Source organism: Carcharhinus amblyrhynchos, chromosome 27, assembly GCF_965287045.1.
Source record: "Carcharhinus amblyrhynchos chromosome 27, sCarAmb.v2.hapA, whole genome shotgun sequence".
Taxonomy (NCBI): Eukaryota; Metazoa; Chordata; class Chondrichthyes; order Carcharhiniformes; family Carcharhinidae; genus Carcharhinus; species Carcharhinus amblyrhynchos.
The window spans coordinates 29,625,748-29,646,113 of NC_137350.1; the positions used below are offsets into that span (position 1 = coordinate 29,625,748).

The window sequence follows — 20,366 nt, forward strand, 5'->3', positions numbered from 1 at the left end:
AGCAGCAAGTTCCATTCCGTTCCATTCACCATCCTGATTTGGGACTATATGACTGTTGGTTCATTATTGCTAGGTCAAAATCCCAGGACTCCCTGGCTGATTCCCAGATTAGTAAGGGGATTAAAGTTACAGGGAAAAGACAGGAGAATGGGGTTGAGAAACATATCATCATGATCGAATGGCGCAGCTGACTCGATGGACCAAGTGGCCTAATTCTGCTCCTATATCTTATGGCCTAGTTGCACAGTGGGTGTACTTACAACACTGGGACTGCAGTGGTTTGAGGCAAGGTCTCTCTCCACCACCTTCTCAAGGGCAATTAGGGATGGGCAACAGATACTGGCCCAGCCAGCAAGGCTCAAACCCCCTGAAAGAATATATTTTTAAAAAACGGCTCCCACATGAAAATGAAAACCAGGGTCATAATGAGATTAGCACGCAGTGTTAAACGTTTCCTAAGGGGCTTTAGGGGAACATTGCAATGTGCTGCCAAGTGGGGTTAAGTTACTGGGAAAGAATGACGCAATAATGGGCCAGAAATGATGGTGCCTTATTCACTAGCTGGTTCCTGTCAATGTTCTGCCTGCTGATTTTGGAGTGGGCTGAGAGACTGGTTAACAGTCAAAGCAGGTGGAACTGGCAGGCCCCTCTCATTGAGGATATTCAATGTGATGGCTCTGCCCTCTCTCCGTGTGATGCACCCTCAAAACTGAAAAGCATCACCAGCTGGTGTAAATAAATATTTTAGTTGCAAACGCACCAAGGTTTCCCCTGTCTTCCAAACCCGCAACCTCCACCACCTAGGAGGACAAGGGCAGCAGATATGGGGGCTAAGACTTAAAGTGAAAAAGTTTTTACAAGTTTATTTATTCATGTCGCAAGTAGGTTTACGTTAACATTGCAATGAAGTTACTGTGAAAATCCCCCTGTTACCAGGTTCGGGTTACACTGAGGGAGAATTTAGCACGGCCAATGCACATAACCAGCACGTCTTTCGGACTGTGGGAGGAACCCGGAGCACCGAAGGAAATCCACGCAGACACGGGGAAAAGGTGCAGACCCTGCACAGACAGTGACACGAGGCAGGAATCGAACCCAGGTCCCTGATGCCGTGAGGCAGCAGTGCTAACCACTGTGCCACCGCAAAAGATCCATTGACTGATTGTGCTCCTCTGAGGTGGAGACTACAGATTATTAACACTTTAGAAGGGTTTTGGCAGTTTGCCATCTTGGCTAAAGAATGTTCCAATTTATGCTAAGGGGTTTGGGACGGGATGGGGAGATTTAGGGAACAAAATAATCAACAATATATCGGGAAATGTTACTGAGAGAAAGTACTGAACTAAGACTAACCTTTTTGCCACTTTCAATGTCGTCTTCACAGGGATAACCTGAACCACACGGTGATGGGGGCCCTGGGGGCCCTCGGGGCCCTGGCAGTCCAAGGTCACCTTTTTCACCCTGTCAACACCAAAACATATAATTCAGTCAGATAACTCACTGCCCTCCAAACCTGTGCTGTGCTGTGTGTGTGTGTCACACTCCTGCCTCCAAACCATGGGAGTTAGAACAAAGAACAAAGAAAATTACAGCACAGGAACAGGCCCTTTGACCCTCCAAGCCTGCACTGACCACATGAACTAAAACCCCCTACCCTTCCGGAGGTCGTATCCCTCTATTCCTATCCTATTCATGTATTTGTCCAGACGCCCCTTAAAAATCACTATCTATTCTGCTTGCATGATCTCCCCTGCTGGCAGCATGTTCCAGGCACCCACCACCCTCTGTGTGAAGTTGTGGTTTCAAGGCCCATTTCAGAAACTTGAGCACGAAATCTCAGCTGATGTTCCTGTGCAGTACCGAGGGAGTGCTGGACTGCCTGACATGCCATCCTTCAGATCAGATGTTAAACCAAGGTCCCGCCTGCCCTCTCAGGTGGGGTAAAAGATCCTGTGGCCCTATTTGTGGGGGAGTTGTGCCTGACATTGCAGTCAATGTTTACCCCTCAATCACAATCTCTACAATGGACTATCTGGACATTGTGATCTTGCTGCTTCTGGGATCTTGCTATCTGCAGCTCAGTTGCTGCATTACAAAATGGATACTCCCCAAAGTGATTCGAGAGTGCGCTGGGGGGCTTCTGGAGATAAATGGCACCACATAAATGCAAGCCTTTCTACATGACAGATGAAAATAGGAATTTTCATAGGGAAGTAATTGGATCAGGGATGAAACAGGAGAATTGCGGGCGGCAATTCTTCCCTTCCTCTCAGGGGCCCATTTCAGAGTCCAGTTTATACTAATCCCAACACATCCTCCCTCCCTCCCTCACTATTGAAATGTCCAACTGTAAATAATAATCTTCAGTCAGTCCCATTCCAATTCCTAGTGCTATTTGTGGGATCTTGCTGTGCATAATATGATTTCCATGTTTCCTACATCACAACAATGACTGAGCTTCAAGAATGCTTAATTGATGGTAAACTACTTTGGGGCACTCTGGGAAAGATTGGCAAAATGAGTGTGATGTTAGTGTACCTTTAAGAGTTTTTTTTAAATCATGCTCTCTGCAGCTCACAGCCTTAGCTGGTGTCATAGTTGTCGGGCTAGCTATGAGGAATCCTTTCATAGCTCCTTAAGTAGCTTAAATGGGAGTTGTTTATATTTACTCTGGGATTAGTTTTATGTCCCTGCATTGAGAGGAGAAAAGGTCATGGGTTCTGAACAGGTTTTTTTTTCCCTTCCAAGGAAATTGAAGGTTTTTTTTTGTTTTGGCTGCAGTTTGAGTTTTAGTTTTAGAAGGGACAGCAAGCAGGAAAAAGTGTTTCTTCCTCTCCCTATTTCATTTGCAAATTCTGCTGGTTATCTGAAAACAAGGTCTTGCCTTTCTAAAGGGGAGAATCTGCTGTTGGTGGCTTGACCAGAGTCTACCTAGGGTTCTGGGAGACTGTTCTAACTTCAAACTATTTTGGGTGTGTTAGGAGGACTACTCAATTCTTCAAACAAAGGGCTCAATTCCAGAATCACGTGAGCTGATTTGTTGTGTTGAACATGTTTAAAGGGTTTTATCGATGAAAGGTTTCAGTTTGATTGGAACATCTTAGATATACTTGTTAAGGATTATACATTATTGTGGTTGATTTGTTTTTGTTTGTAATTGATAAAAATTACTGCTAATTTTCTTTCCATACATGTTAACTATATTCTTAATTAAACTTGGTTTGGTAAAAGCTCCCTAGTGGGTCATTTGAATCATATCTGAAGTGAAACCCATCATGCTTACCCTAGCCAAATTCGAGATGCAAAAACTTGTGATCCAGGCAGGCTCCATAAAGTATTTTGGAGTTTCTAACCTGAGCCATAACAATCTCTTGCGGGATTAAAATCTATATTTCCTGATTGATTTGGGATTATTGAACTCAAAGACAGTGGCCGCAATTCTCCCATCCCTCTGTGCTAATTTTTTTAGGGCTGGGCAATTCTCATGTCGACTGATTTATGGGGTTCATGTGCACATTCTTGTCCTGCTAGCATCTGCTTCAGGCTGGAACTCGACGGGGAGGTGCAAAGATCATTTAAATGGTTATTTCAATATAATTTCAATGCGATTAGTGGGCCCAGAACTGAAACCTCCAGGCCCATTAGCGTCTCCCCACCCCCCCCTCGCCAGTATGCTTCACTCCAGTGGGAGTGACAGTAGCTCCCCACTAACAGGAACTACCAGCCTGATCCCACTGGAATGAAGAAGGGGCAATCACAGCACCCCAGAGGGTTGGGTGGCAGGGATGCCCCCTGACCACTGGCACCCAAGCAATGCCAGCCTGTGCCCCCTGACATTGCTGAAGGGGCAATGTCCAGAGGCACGTTGGTACTCCCCATCAGGCATGGGGCAGTGCCAAGGGGACAGGGCTTGGGGAGGGGAGGCGATCACTGGGGATGGGGGGTTTCCTGCTGTCACTCTGCACAGAGATTGGTAGGGGAAGGAGGGAGGACAGCAATCAAGGTGTGCTCGGTGAGGAGGGGGAGTCAGCCTGCTTGGGGGGGAGGGGGTTGGCACTGCAGGGGGGGAGCAGTAACTGTCATGGGGAGATTGGGAGAGATGGGTCTGGGCCCAGGAATGGTCGGCGAGATAGCGATCGAGTCATGGGGGACGGGTGAAGAGCCGACTTTGCAGGGGTCGTGGGGCTGGACAGCGATTGAGCTGCCCAGCACACGGGAGGCAATCAGTGCAGGGCCGCTGTGCATGTGCCAATCTCGGTGCTGACGGATCAGCGCACGCGCAATGGCCTACTCAGTGGGCTGATATCATCCTCTCCAGCGGGATTGTCCTGTCTCTTGGTTTTTAAATGATATTTACATTGGTGGCCTCTACAGAGTGTGGGAGATTCTTCTCTGAACTCCCACTGAAAAAAACCAGCGTGAATTCCTCCAGCTTTCACACAAATTCGACATTTAGAATTTTTTGGGAGAATTCCGGCCCCTGAGTGGTGAGCATATTGGTGTTTTCTCTTCAGGTGTTGTATTCAGGTTTAAATAGGGAGAGTCTCGCGGAATCATGGCACTTTCAGAGGCTAAGAAGTTCTTGAGGGTGGAAGAAGTCATGCAAGATGGATTACAGAAGTGACTGAAACGAAGCTTTAGGAATTGGCAAAAACATTGCCTGATGAACAAAGAAAATTACAGCACGGGAACAGGCCTCTCGGCCTCCAAGCCTGCACCGACCATGCTGCCCGACTGAAGTAAAACCCCCTACCCTTCCGGGGACTGTATCCTTCTATTCCCATCCTATTCATGTACTTTTTTTTCCATAAGGAAAGGAGAGATAATTGCAGCGATAGCATTTAAAATGGGCCAGAAACACAGTCAGAATCATTGGAAATGGCTAGAATTCAATAACAAATGGAACAGCTTGAACATGAAAAAGAATTAAAGCAGCTTGAATTTAAAGTAAAGGAAAGAGGAAGAATAGTGAAAGCCCAAGAAAGGGGAGGCCATTGAGCAGAAAAAGCGAGGAACAAAAGGAAAATGAAATAAAACTGCTTGAATTGCAGGTAAGGGAAAGGGAAAAGGATGGACCAAGCAGAAGAAAAAGGAAGAGAGAGGATTTGAACTTTGGAAACTGACAATATAAAATGAATGTCGGTTTAAATTAGGTAAAGGGAAAAGGATAGGGATGGTGACAGTGAGAAGCAGCAACAGCTTCATAGTCAAAGGCTTGGTGGGGATCTATTTAAATATGTCCAAGTGTTTCCAAGGTTTGATGAAAAGGATGTAGAAACTTTTCTCATTTCATTTGAGAAAGTGGTTAAATAAATGAAATTACCACAGACCAGGTGGGTATTACTGATTCAAACAGCTAATGAGGTGTTTGGATCACGATTAGAGGAGATATCTGGGAGGTATAATGAAATGAAAAGATCTGAGGTGCATATAAACTAGCGCCAGAAGCCTCCAGACAACAGTTTAGGAAACTGAGCAAATTCACTTCCTGATGTAGTGAGATCTCATGTGGAAGAGCAGAGGGTTAAAACTGTGAGGTTAGCTGCAGAAATGGCAGATGAGTGCATAAATCAAAGTTTGGTTTCCAACATCAGTTTCAGCCAAAAGGAATAGAAAATGGGGAAAAGAGAAATCTTCAGGTGGTAAAGATAAAGGAGATCTTGTGGGAGATAATAAAGACAATGTACCTCAGGTTAAAAAGGAAACACAGGATGGTGGAAGAGAAATGGAAAGCCTCTGATGTTTTCACTGTAATAAATTAGGCTATGCAAAGTTACAGCGTTGGTGGTTTAAAAAAAGCATTAGGAAGAGTGACGTGGTAAAACAGGAGTGACGGGGTTTTTTAAAAGTGGCAAAGGGAAGCCTAGTTGAAGCGGAAGGGGTGCAAAAGAATGTACAACCTGATCAGGAGTTGATTGATAAGGATCTGTTTAAAGAATTTACTCATGTGTACCAGGAGGTAAAGAAGTTAAAATTTTAAGAGATACGGGATCAACTTCATCTTTGATGGTAAGAGATGAGGAGTTGTGTAGTTTGGAAGCAGCACTGCCAGAAAAGGTAATTTGTGGAATTCAGGGTGAGGAGAATAGTGTTCTATTATACACGGTGAGGTTGGAGAGTCCAGTGAAGAGCAGTGAAGTGATACTGGGAATAATAGAAAACCAGTACTGGATTACTGAGAGGTCCTTAAATGGCCTCAGCCCCTGTCACGAGCTGTTTTGTTTGTCATATAACTATATCCCCATGTCAAGGCATTCATTAATGCAGTGGGCAATCCGCAGCCCCAGGGAACATATGCAGCCCTTCTAGGTTCTGAGATATTTTGTTGACTGTTGCCCATGTGCAGGGTTGCCACAATTTGCTGGTTTCCATCCACGTAACTTTTTTCCTACCCGTTTAACTGAAGTGACGTGCACGTAAAGCAAAGGTAAGTGAAGTGAGGTAGGTGCTGATTGCACACAACATTGACTGTGAGAGCCCATGTACTCCCTCTGTGTCCAACCAGTAAATGTCCATTTCGTTGCTAACCATTTGAAGTTCATGATAGTGCTATTTATATAAATAGTTAAGTATTTTCTATAACTTGTTGTCAAATGTTCGGTATGTATTAATTGCATTTAATCTTATTCATGCATAATTAAGGATCCCAGTCACCCTGGACATTCTCTCTTCCATCTTCTTCCATTGGGAAAAAGATATAAAAGTCTGAGGGCACGTACCACGACTCAAGAACAGCTTCTTCCCTGCTGCCGTCAGACTTTTGAATGGATTTACCTCGCACTAAGTTGATCTTTTTCTACACCCAAGCTAAGACTGTAACATTACGTTCTGCACCCTCTTCCTTCCTTCTCTATGAACGCTTTGCTTTGTCTGCATACCATGGAAGAAACAATATTTCTCATTGTATTGTGACAATACGTGTGACAATAATAAATCAAATCAAATCATGGGGTCATAGTTAGTGAACAAGCCCAATTTCAATCATGTGGCCCACTCATTAGCCACCATTCACTGCGTTAATGTATAACCATCTCCTGATTGAAGATTGAAGATGTTATTAAGATAAATTATCATTCCGTAACAAGAGGGAAACAACAGCATATTTGCAATAAAAGAAGAGTTAACTTTACAGTTCATTCTGTGTATTTCTTATTCTCTACATTGTCTCCAGCATAAACCAGACTCTATTTAATTACTCCCCAGTTTCATCAGCACAATCATTTCCTAACATTTATTAATAACCAGGAAATGTCCATTCAATGGTCAGCATTACCTTGGCTCCAGAATAGCCAATCCCGCGTTGTCCTTCTTGCCCTTTCTCACCCTAGGCAAACAGAAAGGTCAGCTAAATAACTCATTATTCTTTAATTCAGAAAAGAGTCAGCAATGTTTGAGAATGAATACAAGGTTTAAATAAAACAGGAATCATTCTGAAAGTTTATTAGCGTCACAAGCAGGCTTACCTTAACGCTGCAATGAAGTTACTGTAAAAATCTCTGAGTTGCCTGTTCGGGTACACTGAGGGAGAGTTTAGCATGGCCAATGTACCTAACCAGCACGTCTTTTGGACTGTAGGACGAAACTGGAGCACCCAGAGAAAACCCACACAGACACGGGAAGAACGTGCAGACTCCACACAGACAGTGACCCAAGGTCGGAATAGAACCCGGATCCCTGGTGTTGTGAAGCAGCAATGCTAACCATTGTGCCACTGTGAACATTTCAAGTCCAATATGACTCTCATATGGGCTTGAATTGTTAACTCTGTTCCTCTACACGGCTCTGCTGAAAGTTTCCAGCATTTTCTGTTCTTACTTCAGATTTCCAGCATGCTGCTTACGCAGGCATTTATTCCGACTTTTTCCATATGCCCTTGATCCTAATTTCCATTCAATAACTTTATGCAAAATGGATTAAATCTCTGAAAGATTGATGGTACTGACCTTGGATCCTGTATCCCCTTTCTCTCCTTTTTGTCCCTAAGAAAATAATTTGGATGTGAGTTAATCAGCATTAACAACAACAACATTTATTTTATATTGCGCCTTCCACACAGTAAATTGGCCTTCCACAACAACATTAGGTAAAACATTGACAGATTTCCAAATAAGGAGATGTTAGGTCAGATGACCAAATGCTTGGTCATCAGGGAGTGTAGTGGAGGAAATGTCCCTGTCTACATCAATGGGCACGAAGTTGAAACAGTTGAAAGCTTCAAGTTTTTAGGTGTCCAGATCACTAACAACTTGTCCTGGTCCCTCCATGCGAATGCTATAGTTAAGAAAACACACCAATGCCTCTATTTTCTCAGGAGACTAAGGAAATTTGGCATATCTGCTGCAAATCTTACCAACTTCTACAGATGCACCATAGAAAACATCCTTTCCAGGTGATTCACAGCTTGGAATGGCTCCTGCTCTGCCCAAGACCACAACTATTTACCATTTATAGCCTCAGCTATTTACCATTTATATAGATGATCTGGAGGAGGGAACCGAGTGTATGGTGTCAAAATTTGCTGATGACACCAAGATTGGCGGAACGGCAAATTGTGCGGAGGGTGTGGAGAGTCTGCAGAAGGATCTCGATAGGCTGGGCGAATGGGCCAGGAACTGGCAAATGGAATTTAATATTGGCAAATGTGAGGTTGTCCACTTTCGTAGGAATAATGGTAGGAAGGACTATTACTTACATGGCGAAAAACTGCAGCATGCAACGGTGCAGAAGGACCTCGGGGTCCTTGTGCATGAGTCGCAAAAACCCAGCCTACAGGTGCAGCAGGTGGTCAGGAAGGCGAATGGGATGCTGGCCTTCATAGCGAGGGGGATTGAATATAAAAGTAGGGAGGTCTTGCTGCAGCTGTATAGGGCACTGGTGAGGCCGCAGCTGGAGTACTGTGTGCAGTTTTGGTCGCCGCACTTACGCAAGGATATTTTGGCCTTGGAGGGAGTGCAGAGGAGGTTTACTAGGCTGATACCGGAGGTGAAGGGGTTGAGCTATGAGGAGAGGCTGAATAAACTAGGCTTGTACTCGTTAGAGTTTAAAGAATGAGGGGAGATCTCATTGAGACATATAAGATGATGAATGGGATGGATAGGATAGAGGTGGAGAGACTCTTCCCGCTCAGAAAGGACAGTAGGACTAGAGGGCACAGCCTCAAGATAAAGGGGGGGAGGTTTACAACGGAGTTGAGGAGGAACTTCTTCACTCAAAGGGTGGTGAATCTCTGGAATTCTCTGCCCGTTGAAGTGGTGGAGGCTGCCTCGCTAAATATTTTTAAGACGCGGGTTGATAGGTTTTTGATAGGTGTAAGGAAATTTGTACTCAATATGTACTGAATAATTGTACCTAAACTGGGTATGAAATATGGAATCATGGATAGTATTAGAGTGTCTTCCTTGAAGTAGAATTAGGATGGGTAATCAAGTATAGCTGATTTGTAACCTAATATAATCAAGTGTAGCAAATGTGATCAAAGCAGGAGGCCCAGAGAAGTAGTATAGCAGTTACTTATTAGCAAACGCAAACAGCAGTCACTTGGGGAGACAATGGGTACTATACAGCTGTCCAGCTTAATATATGATCGTAACAAGCAAGAAAGAATAAAGTGAGCATGTTTTTCTTCACATTCGGCCTAAGTCAGCTAAACCACTATTGTTGTACAAGCAGAGTCGTAAAGATAAGGGCAAAGGATGTAACCACCATGGTTTCGAGAGGAAAAGAGATGTAACAATGGGTGACCAATCTCAAGCAAGGTAAATAAGGGGTCAGTACAGAAACAATGGTGGCTAAACGAGGTCGCATTGTAAAAGCGAGATAAGAATCTTGAGATATGGAGCTGAAATGTGCATAAAAAGACTGTAAGCCGAGGGCTCTGTGGAGTGTTCCGGACCTCCCGGCTTTATTTCTCTTGTACTGGAAATAAAGTCTATTGCTTGGAAGATTACAACTCAGACTCTCTGTTTTAATCGGGTTAAATAAGTTGTCGTCTTGGGGAACCACGACAAAATTGGCGCTGCGAGCAGGGTGTTGTGGGAAATCGCCCAGAAAATAGCATCTGGAAGGAGTAGCGGAGACGGTGGTCCGACTGGGGCTGGACATCCCAAAGCCGGCATTCTGACAGCAAGGTGAGCAGACTTATATTGCATGTAAATCCTTGTTGTCGGGAAAAAGGGATCTCGAGGCCCAGCGCACCCGGCTCTCTGCTGGTCCTGGATCTCCCCAACCCAAAGAACATCCTGCATAGGTAAAACTAAATTGGGAAAAACATTTTGAGAGACTGAGTCTGATCTGAAGGGTAGAGTTTTGCATGCAAAGCGCGCTGCGAATACTGTGTTGTCTGTGAATGGGTAAAAAGTGCGACGCAAAAAGAACCGAACGCTAATCGATGCAACTAGGTTAAGTCAAGCGGTTTGGAGCGGGATTCCAGGTTACGACTTGCCCAAGGAGAGTAAGTGTAGGAAGGCCTGCCAGTCCGAACCTACCCAGGACCTCGGGGAAAAGACGTCAACCGAGAGGGAGAGAGGTCTGTGAGAGATTGCTCTCTTACCTAATACGGTAGTTAAAACTAAGGGGAGGTTATGTGATGAGGGAGCAGAAAGAGTAGAGAGAAGTATGTCAGTGGAACTGGGAACCCTGACATAGGCTTTTACTGAGGTGCGGGGTGAACGCTAATAGCAGTTATGTATTTGGAATTGTGCATGACTATATGACTGTTTGAGAGAGAAGGGGATTTGTCACGACATGAGACACCCATCAAATTTATTAGAGGCCAGTGAGCTCCCACCAGTAAAGGGTTAAAAAAGAGACAAGCAGGCTGACTCTGTATGGTACAGAGAGAGAGAGAGAGAGAGAGAGGGTGGAACTGTGTAATTGAGACCCTCAGGTGATGTAATAGGTATAGCCAATCAAAGTGAATTGCTTTAAGTTTACTAAATTATGCAGGGATCAGACAGAGATTTGAATTCTGCCAAGTGGGAAAGGTGGCATTACATTGCATCTTAAAGTTGTAAGGAGAGTTAACCATTTAGGCACACAGTAGATTTGATTTTGTACTTGCCTGTGTTGGTTACAAAGGCAGAGCTGTAGAAATAATTAAACATGTAAATTGCACATTAGAATGCTTTCAGTATTTCTTCGTGCATCTGTGTTCCAAGTGATGTTTTGTTTTATTGTACCAGAATTGTAAGAAGGTGCAAGGGTCTTGATTTAGTGAGGATATTTAAAGGTGATAAAAATAAATCTTATTTTGGATTTTCTGAATCAGGCTTTAGTTAATTAAACTGCTGTACTTTGACTCACAATTAGTCTCAGAGGTATCTTTACCTACAAGAATTGGTGCTGAAACCTGGGATCTGTTTATGGGTCCGGTTGAATGGCCACAACCAGAGCTCCGGAATAGATTACCGAATTTAAGGGAGTGAATCAAAGTACAGTAGGTGCTCATCTGTGATGAAAGAGTGTGAGAGTGTGTGAGAGGTCTGAGCTGAGCACGTGCAAATAAGGAGGTGTCTGTCTTTACACCCAGCCTTAGACCAGTTGTTAAGAGGGGTAGCCCCCTATGCGAAGCTCAGAAGTTTGAAGTGAGTGTAAAGGCTAGAAAAGGATGCCTGGGATGTGATGTTCAGATGAGAGTAAGAAAGAATCTGTCTGAGAGATCGCCGGAGTAAAGAAAGATAGTGCCAGGACAGGGGGCTACGGGGAAGTGGATATCGGAACCCCGGTTAGAGTTACAAATACTGGCAGGGGAGTCGCAAGGGATAAGTGAACGGGGGACCGAGCCTGGAAAAACAGTACATCGAGTGATAATAACTATAATACCAAACTCTGACGAATTAAGCAATAAAGATCACGGCAGCGAGACGAGAGTACAAATAATGGCAAGCAAAGCTAAAACACCAGTGGAGATGTTAGAGGATAAGTTCCCAGCCCTCAGAGGGGATATAGCACATATCTCTAAAAAGTGGGCTAAAAGAACAAGTAAGACAAATACACAGTGGCCGGAGGAAGGCACCTGGTGCATAGAGAGGTGTGAGGATCAGAAGGGAATGATAAAGAACTATAAAATCAAGGATAGATCGAGCAAAAGAAGGGAGAAGCGAGAAAAGGAGTTAGAGATATTAGCGTTGTTCGAAGAAGAAGGGAGAGAGAGAAGAAGGGCATGGGGGAGGGGTAGGATGCAAATGCCAGTCCAAGCTCAGGAAAAAAAGGAACTGGAGGACCCAAACGTAGCCCCACCCCCATACCTGGAAGGGTCAAATCCCGTAGGACTGTACCCAGTTATATCAGGTACAATGAATTTTGAGGGAGAGTTTGACGTAAAGCAAATGACAAAGGAACAGTGGGCACAGAAGGAGGAAGAAAGGAGACAAGGTATTGAGGAAGAGTCTAAGAGGATGGAAGAAAACCTGAATGGGTTAATTCAAAGGAGGAGGCAGTTAGAGGCAGAAGTAAACGTGGTAGATCTTTTGGAATGGGCAAAAAAGATAATAGAAGGAGAAGGAAACAAGAGGCACGAAAGAAGAGGGACTGGGGCCAGAAAAGAGTGCGAGCAGAAAATGAGAGAGGATCTCCACGAATGTGAAAGTGAGATACCACAAGAAAAGATAGAAGGAAAGAGAGTCCGAGGGAGGAAAGAGGAAAAAGAGACAGAAAGCAGCACAGAGGAAAAATGCTGGGAAGTACAAAGAGGGGGTGACAGACGAAAGTTTGGGAAAGCCTGGACATGGAAGCACCCAGAGAGAGAAAGAATAGAGGAAAGAATGGAAGGAGGGACAGAAGAAAGTAGTGAAGAGGAGGAGAGACAGTTAGTGTTAGGGGGACGAAGAAAATCAATGCGGAAAAGACACCAACCTGTAAAATATCCAGCCGAGGAACGAAGGGAGAAAGGGACGTTCCCGGTGATTCTGAAGGGTGGCAGACTGCAATATATTCCTTGGTCAGGTCAGGACTTGCCTAATTTAATTAACGAATTACCCAATATTTTGGACGGAGCCGGAAGGTGGATTGGACAGCTGGAGGTTGGAATGATGGGAAAGAGGATGGTGCTGGGTGACATCAAAGCTCTCCTGACAAAAGTGCTGGGAATGGACCAAATGGCTGAAGTAATGAGACGTGCTGGCATCCCGACCGCAGCCTATGACCCGGATGTGGATGGAACACTAATGGATCCATACCGCCACGACATTTGGCAAGCACTACGGGATATGTACCCCAATTGGATGGATATAAAAACTCTGAGAGGGGAACCGTTGGGTGAGGAAGAGAATGCGGCCGTGTACATAGAAAACCAATTAAGAAGGTGGAGAAGGGACACGGAGAGGGACATTCTAACAGACTCGCTGACCAACTCCATGTTCCGAGCCGCAATCCTAGAAGGCCTGCCGACTTCAGCTAAGGCAAGACTGGAAGAAGTGGTGGGCCTGGATTCGAAAAACTACTGAGAGTTTGTGGACTATGTTGCCCATGCAGTGGAGAGACACCGCAGGGAGGAAAAAAAATGCAGACAAACAGTTGAAGGAGATACAACGCAAACTCCTGCAAGCCCAGCTGGAAGAAATTAAAAGTAAGGAAAAGCTGAAAGTGAAAGAAGACCCCACACCCAAGAAAATAGCACCGATGGTGGTGAACCAAAAGACAGAGGAAATACCTGCACCGATGCTAGGGAGGAACGGAGATGGAGGCCAGCCCATCATAACCTACAACATTTCTGCCTTCCCGCTGTCCACGAACCCAGGAGGCTATGGCTTAAATTATCAAAACCCTTATGCTCCACAAAATCAGACTGATTGGAATAGAAATGAGAAAGGACAGGGAAGTGGCAGGCCACCCTATCAGAATCAGAGAGGACAGGGACAGGGAAATCAGCAGCTTCTAAGGCAGGGACTGCCGCCTGGCCCTCCAGGCGTATGCTGGGGGTGCGGGGAAGCAGGACATATAAAAAGAAATTGCCCACAGAACTCTTACAGGCAGGGAGAAAACCAGCAGCAGATAGGCCAGCAAATGGCGCAAATGCCGTTGAATAACACCCCCGTGCTGCAGGGACCTGTGAATTTTCAGAGCTCCCTATAGGGGGGCCCTGAGAACCCTGAAATGGCAGGACAGTACGTACAAATAACAGATACAGCAGATCAGGAACCCATAATTGGGGTTAGAGTAGGAGGGGTTGAGGTCCCCATGATGATAGACACCGGCGCCACGTGTACGTGCATACAAACAAAATATGCGAATCACCTACCATTATCAAACCAGTTTGTGAAAACTGTGGGGTTCTCGGGGAAAGTAACGTTAACTCAGCTGACAACGCCGGTACCTGTCACCATTGGAAGCAAAACTACTCATGTACCTATATTAGTGTGTGATAGAACGCCATTAAATTTATTAGGAAGAGATGCAATCCTAAGTTTAGGACTAAAATTAGAATGTACAGAACAAGGAATTGATTTGATGGGAGTGTATTTACTTGGAGTACCAGGAAAGGAAGGGGTTAATGTGTACTGGTTGGGAGACATAGAGGAGCAAGTTAAAAAACAGGTATGGGAAGTTTGGGGGGAGCTGATAGACACTTGGGTTCCACAGGCCGAATGGCCAAGGACAGAACTGCACAGCACAATAATATTTGATGAAGAACAGAAACCCGAGATACAGGAGAAATGGGAAAAGGAAGCAGGACGAGAACAAGAGATAAGGTCAGAAAGTATTTTAGTTGGCCCAGAGGGAGCGGCCCTCGCGGTTGTTAGAGATGAATGGGTTAATAAATGGTTCTCTGTACCTGGAGCAGAACCACATGTTACACTGAAAGTGAATCCGGGATATAGATCAAAGGACCTAGGACCAATGGTGCTGAGAGCACGGGAATTAGAATTTGTTCGGACAGAAAACGTAGATATTTGGATGTCCACTAATGGACAAATGATAAAAATAATTTTGGATGATAAGATACTTGGGAAACCAAAGCAGGTAAAGATAGAGTTAGAAACCGGAGAGCAAGAACAGGAGTGGAGAGAAGGTCTAGAAAGAGATTTGAATTCCATCCCACAGGAGCTATGGTCCAGACAGGACACGGATGTGGGAAGGGTTAAAAACGCTAATCCAGTGGAGGTTAGACTAAAGACCGGACAACAAGGACCTTACAGACCACAGTATCCGATTAAGGCAGAAGCAATTGAGGGAAATATCGGAAGGACAAAAAAGAATAGCTTTACAGCAGATAGAAGCGGTATTAAAGGTTTCAAAACCACAGACAGTAGGGCAAATGATGACATTTTTGGGAATGACAGGATTCAGTTCAGAATGGGTGGAAAGCTATGCAGAAAAAACACAGGCACTACGGAAAATAATGAAAGAGGCGGGATGTGAAGAGTTAAAAGCCAAACTAAAATGGGACAAAGATGCTTCAGAAGCATTTGAGAATATAAAGAAAGAAATGGCACAGGCACCAGCATTGGCTTTACCAACCTATGACAAACCTTTTGACTTATTTGTGAGTAACAGAGAAGCAGGGTTTGCTACAGCAGTGTTAATGCAGGAGAATTGCAAGGGCAGACGAAGGCAGGCTGTAGCATATTACAGCACCAAGCTAGACGACGTAGCAATGGGGTATCCTCCTTGCTATCAAGGTCTGGCAGCAGCTTGGTGGGCATACGAAAAGGCAGCCACAGTCACAATGGGATATGGAATTGGCTGGACAATATGTTAGGAAGATGGGGGGTCTGGTTTGCTAAAGCTGGAGTTGTGGCAGCCATGACAATAACCATCCTGGGATTAATATTTTGCTGTTTTTTACCTGTCCTGAGATCTCTCCTTGCTAGATTGGCAGTGCGACAAATGGTGACACAAGTGACAAGCAACCCACGTTTGGGAGGGACAACTAAGGAATGGGGAAACATTGAACTGCCCCCGCTGGATGAATTCACAATGACCCTGGTTGAAATTGAAACCTGTCAGTTTGCGAAATAGCTGCACTAGTGGAGGATTGTTCTACAACCTCACCGATGCCTACGGAGACCAAGAGACTTAGTCTGTACACAGGAATCAGTCTTTTTCCCTTCCCTAGACAAGGATGGGAAGGTTTTTGGCTGATGACTGTTAGGGGCAGGCAATCTGGGGGAGCAACCTAAAAATCAGGACTTTTGCTAGACAAGCCATGATAAGACTAGAATGGGGACATTGATCCCTGGCCAAAGTACTTGGCTCCCCCACGTTGCCTACAAGTGTGATTAAATATGTGCATGTGAACAGGGTCAAACAAGGGGGACTATCTGAGCTGGCCTTGGTAATTGGGATGAGACTAGGGGATAGTCTCAAAGGGGGGATATGTAAGGAAATTTGTACTCAATATGTACTGAATAATTGTACCTAAACTGGGTATGAAATATGGAATCATGGATAGTATTAGAGTGTCTTCCTTGAAGTAGAATTAGGATGGGTAATCAAGTATAGCTGATTTGTAACCTAATATAATCAAGTGTAGCAAATGTGATCAAAGCAGGAGGCCCAGAGAAGTAGTATAGCAGTTACTTATTAGCAAACGCAAACAGCAGTCACTTGGGGAGACAATGGGTACTATACAGCTGTCCAGCTTAATATATGATCGTAACAAGCAAGAAAGAATAAAGTGAGCATGTTTTTCTTCACATTCGGCCTAAGTCAGCTAAACCACTATTGTTGTACAAGCAGAGTCGTAAAGATAAGGGCAAAGGATGTAACCACCATGGTTTCGAGAGGAAAAGAGATGTAACAATGGGTGACCAATCTCAAGCAAGGTAAATAAGGGGTCAGTACAGAAACAATGGTGGCTAAACGAGGTCGCATTGTAAAAGCGAGATAAGAATCTTGAGATATGGAGCTGAAATGTGCATAAAAAGACTGTAAGCCGAGGGCTCTGTGGAGTGTTCCGGACCTCCCGGCTTTATTTCTCTTGTACTGGAAATAAAGTCTATTGCTTGGAAGATTACAACTCAGACTCTCTGTTTTAATCGGGTTAAATAAGTTGTCGTCTTGGGGAACCACGACATAGGCAAGGGGATTAAGGGTTATGGGGAGAGGGCGGGAATGTGGAACTGAGCCACAACAGATCAGCCATGATCTTATTGAATGGCGGGGCAGGCTCGAGGGGCTGGATTGCCTACTCCTGCTCCTATTTCTTATGTTCTTATGAAACTACAAACGGTCATGAATGATGCCCTGTCCATCAGGCAAACCAGCCTCCCATCATTGACTCTGAGCACACTTCCTGCTGCCTCAGGGAAAAGCAGCCAGCATAATCAAGGACCCCATAGACCTCGGACACTCTCTCATCCACCTTCTTCCATTGGGAAAAAGATACAAAAGTCTGAGGTCATGTACCAACCGACTCAAGAACAGCTTCTTCCCTGCTGCCATCACACGTTTGAATGGACCTACTTTATATTGAGTTTATCTTTCTCTACACCCTAGTAACACTACATTCTGCACACTCTACGTTCCTTCTCTATAAACGGTATGCTCTATCTGTATAGCACGCAAGAAACAATACTTTTCACTGTATGTTAATACATGGACAATAATAAATCAAATCAAACAGTAGGATTTCCAACTGGGCGTAAATGCATTCCTGGAAGTTTCATCACATGAATTGCCCCACGCTCTCCCCCTTGGTCAGCCCACACATCCATCCTTGTGGCGCAATGTCTTCCTAGGCCAATTACAAAGCAAAAATACTCATTACCCAATTTTATGGCACTTGACAACTGTCAGCCAAACAGCCTCTATTTTCCCATTTTTGTAATTAGTAAAAGGAAATGTTCAGAGAAAGTTACAAAAACATACTGGCTGGAATTTTCCAGCTGTCCACCTCTCCGCTGCTGCTGCAAGTGAGGAAGGGGAATTTGGAGCTCAGCCCAAATCTCCCTTCACTGCAGCGGGACTGGAGAATCTGCCAGCGTGAATGGCTGGAAAATTCCTACCCTGGTCATCCAAACTAGGGTTGCTCTCCAACTCCCTGCCTCCCTCAGTCCATCTTCTCCTATTAATTGTAACTCTCGCTGGGTCATACTTCCACAGGTGCCAACAGCTCTCCGCCATTTTGAAGTGGGCTACTCAACATCACAGGCCAGCCCAATCCTTCCCCTGCCCTGCGACATCCAGCACAAGTCGCTAAATAGTGACCAGGCCTGGAAGCCCTGGCTGACCTTCTGTGACCCCAGGCTGATAAGACCAATCAATGATGCCCTGGCCCTGTACATGATTGAAAGCAGATAGTTCAGCAGGGGCTGGGAATTGAACCTGGCACCGGCTGATATACATGGCATAGAGCAGTGACTGGGTAAACCAGAGTCCAAGCACTTATTAAAGGTGCCTTTCCCCACTAGGGCATCGAGAGAGCTTCATCCACAGTCACGTGTTATATTTCTTGTTACAAAGCGCTATCTTGAAACAGTTCCTCTATAAATGCTTTGAAGATCAGACATTTGGCATCTGCTTATTTTAGCTCCATGAATGAACAGTGATTTATCAAGAGGGAATTCTCAATGCGCTGAATGTTTTTTATTTAATTCTTTCGAGGGATGTGAGTGTCACTCGCTGGACCAGTATTTGTTACGCATCCCGAATTTCCTTTGAACCGAGTGGCTTGCAAGGTTGTTTCCGAGGGCACTTATGAGCCAGCCACATTGCTGTGCCTCACATGTAGGCCAGACCAGGCAAGGATGGCAGATTTCCTTCCCTAAAGGACATTAATGAACCAGATGGGTTTTTCCGACAATCGACAATGGTTCCATGGTCACCATTACTGAAGCTAGCTTTATATTTCCAAGAGTCGATATTGGATTTAAATTTCACTAGCTATGGGATTCGAACCCATGGCTTCAGACTATTATCCAGATCTTTGGATTACTATTCCACTGTTGTTACCATTGCGTCGCCATCTCTCCTATGCATATACCATACATGTGCATGCATCTGTGGGCATGTGTGTGTGTGTGCATGAGTGTGTAAGTGAGAGTGTGTGTATGTGTGCATGTGCCTTATGTGAGTGTGTATTTGTGTGTGCACACGTGTGTGCATGTCCGAGTGTGTATGTGTATGCATGTGCGTGTGCATGTTGTGTGTACATATGCGTGTGAGCAAGTGTGCACATGTGCGTGTGCATGTGTGTGTGCAGTATGTTGATGCTGCATCAGAATCTGTGACAGCGGATCAGGAGTAACTGAACGAACCTTATTGATTTCTACACTAAGGTTGGTGGGGTGGCAGGAAAGCTCCTTTGAACATCAGTGTCTCAATCACTTCAATCTTACATCATGTGGTACTGACCGGAGGTCCTGCTGGTCCACGTGGGCCTGGTAATCCTGGCAAACCAGTCTCACCGGGTAAGCCCTAGGACAACAGAAGAGGAAATAATTGAAACTGTCCAACGCTCTTCGAATCACAGCATCCAAATGAAAATTATACCTGGAACAGAAAATGCTGGAAAATCTCAGCAGGCCTGGCAGCATCAGTGGAGAGAAAATAGAGCCAACATTTTGAGTCTCGACGACACTTTGTCGGAGCTGAAGACCAAGAAAAAAAGGATGTGCTTGTTGCTGTTCGGGGATTGACAAAGATGTCATAGACAGAAAGGCAAAGGGAATGTAAATGGTGGTGATCGTGGCTAAGAAGTGTACTGACAGCGGCCACTGAGGAGGAAAATATGGCCGTGGGAGCGGGTTTCGGTCATCACCATGTCAAACACCAGGAGGGAAATGGAAAGCAATGAAGGTGGATAGGGTGAAGGAGACAAACAGAGAGAAGAGCAGTGCTTCTTCAGACCCGCTGAGATTTACCAGCATCTTCTGTTTCTGCTTCAGAATCCAGCATTATACCTGGGTTGTGTTTGAACTCAGGTCAGATTCTAACAGCTAAAGTTGGTGCTAAAATGGCAGAGAGAGGAATTTTAGACACATTGAGCACCTGGAGATTAATGTTCCATATCTCATTTCAAAATCATGAGTTTCAATTCAGAAGATTTCAAAGATTTGAGAGGTAGTAACTGAGATTAAAAACTGCCTTGTGGTGAATTTCAATGGTGTGGACTCCCAAAACCAGCAACCTCAGAGCCAAATCCCTGCCGCGTTTTGCCAGCTTCCGGGTCCGGTGTTTCAGGGCAGATTGTTTGGGGTCAAGGGTCACTCAGACTGCAGGAATAGACGGGCGCCTGAATCACAAAATCCCCACAGTACAGAAGGAGGCAATTCAGCCCAGTGAGTCTGCACCGACAACAATCCTGCCCAGGTCCTATCCCCGTAACCCACATATTTACCCTGCTAATCCCCCTGACACTAAGGGGCAATTTACCATGGCCAATGCGCCTAACCCGTACATCTTTGGATTGCGGGAAGAAACCTACG

General features: G+C 44.9%; 1 protein-coding gene across 1 annotated transcript in view; it reads right to left on the minus strand.

Annotated features, from left to right (window-relative positions):
* The window catches only part of LOC145359024 (uncharacterized), a 100,257-nt gene that overhangs the window by 34,692 nt on the left and 45,199 nt on the right, over window positions 1-20,366 (minus strand). Inside the window, exons 11-14 of the mRNA XM_080213377.1 lie at window positions 19,278-19,356; window positions 7,944-7,979; window positions 7,274-7,324; window positions 1,354-1,461 (exon numbers count right to left, since the gene is read on the minus strand). Coding sequence (XP_080069503.1) covers window positions 1,354-1,461; window positions 7,274-7,324; window positions 7,944-7,979; window positions 19,278-19,356 — 274 coding nt within the window. The remainder of the gene's footprint in view (window positions 1-1,353; window positions 1,462-7,273; window positions 7,325-7,943; window positions 7,980-19,277; window positions 19,357-20,366) is intronic.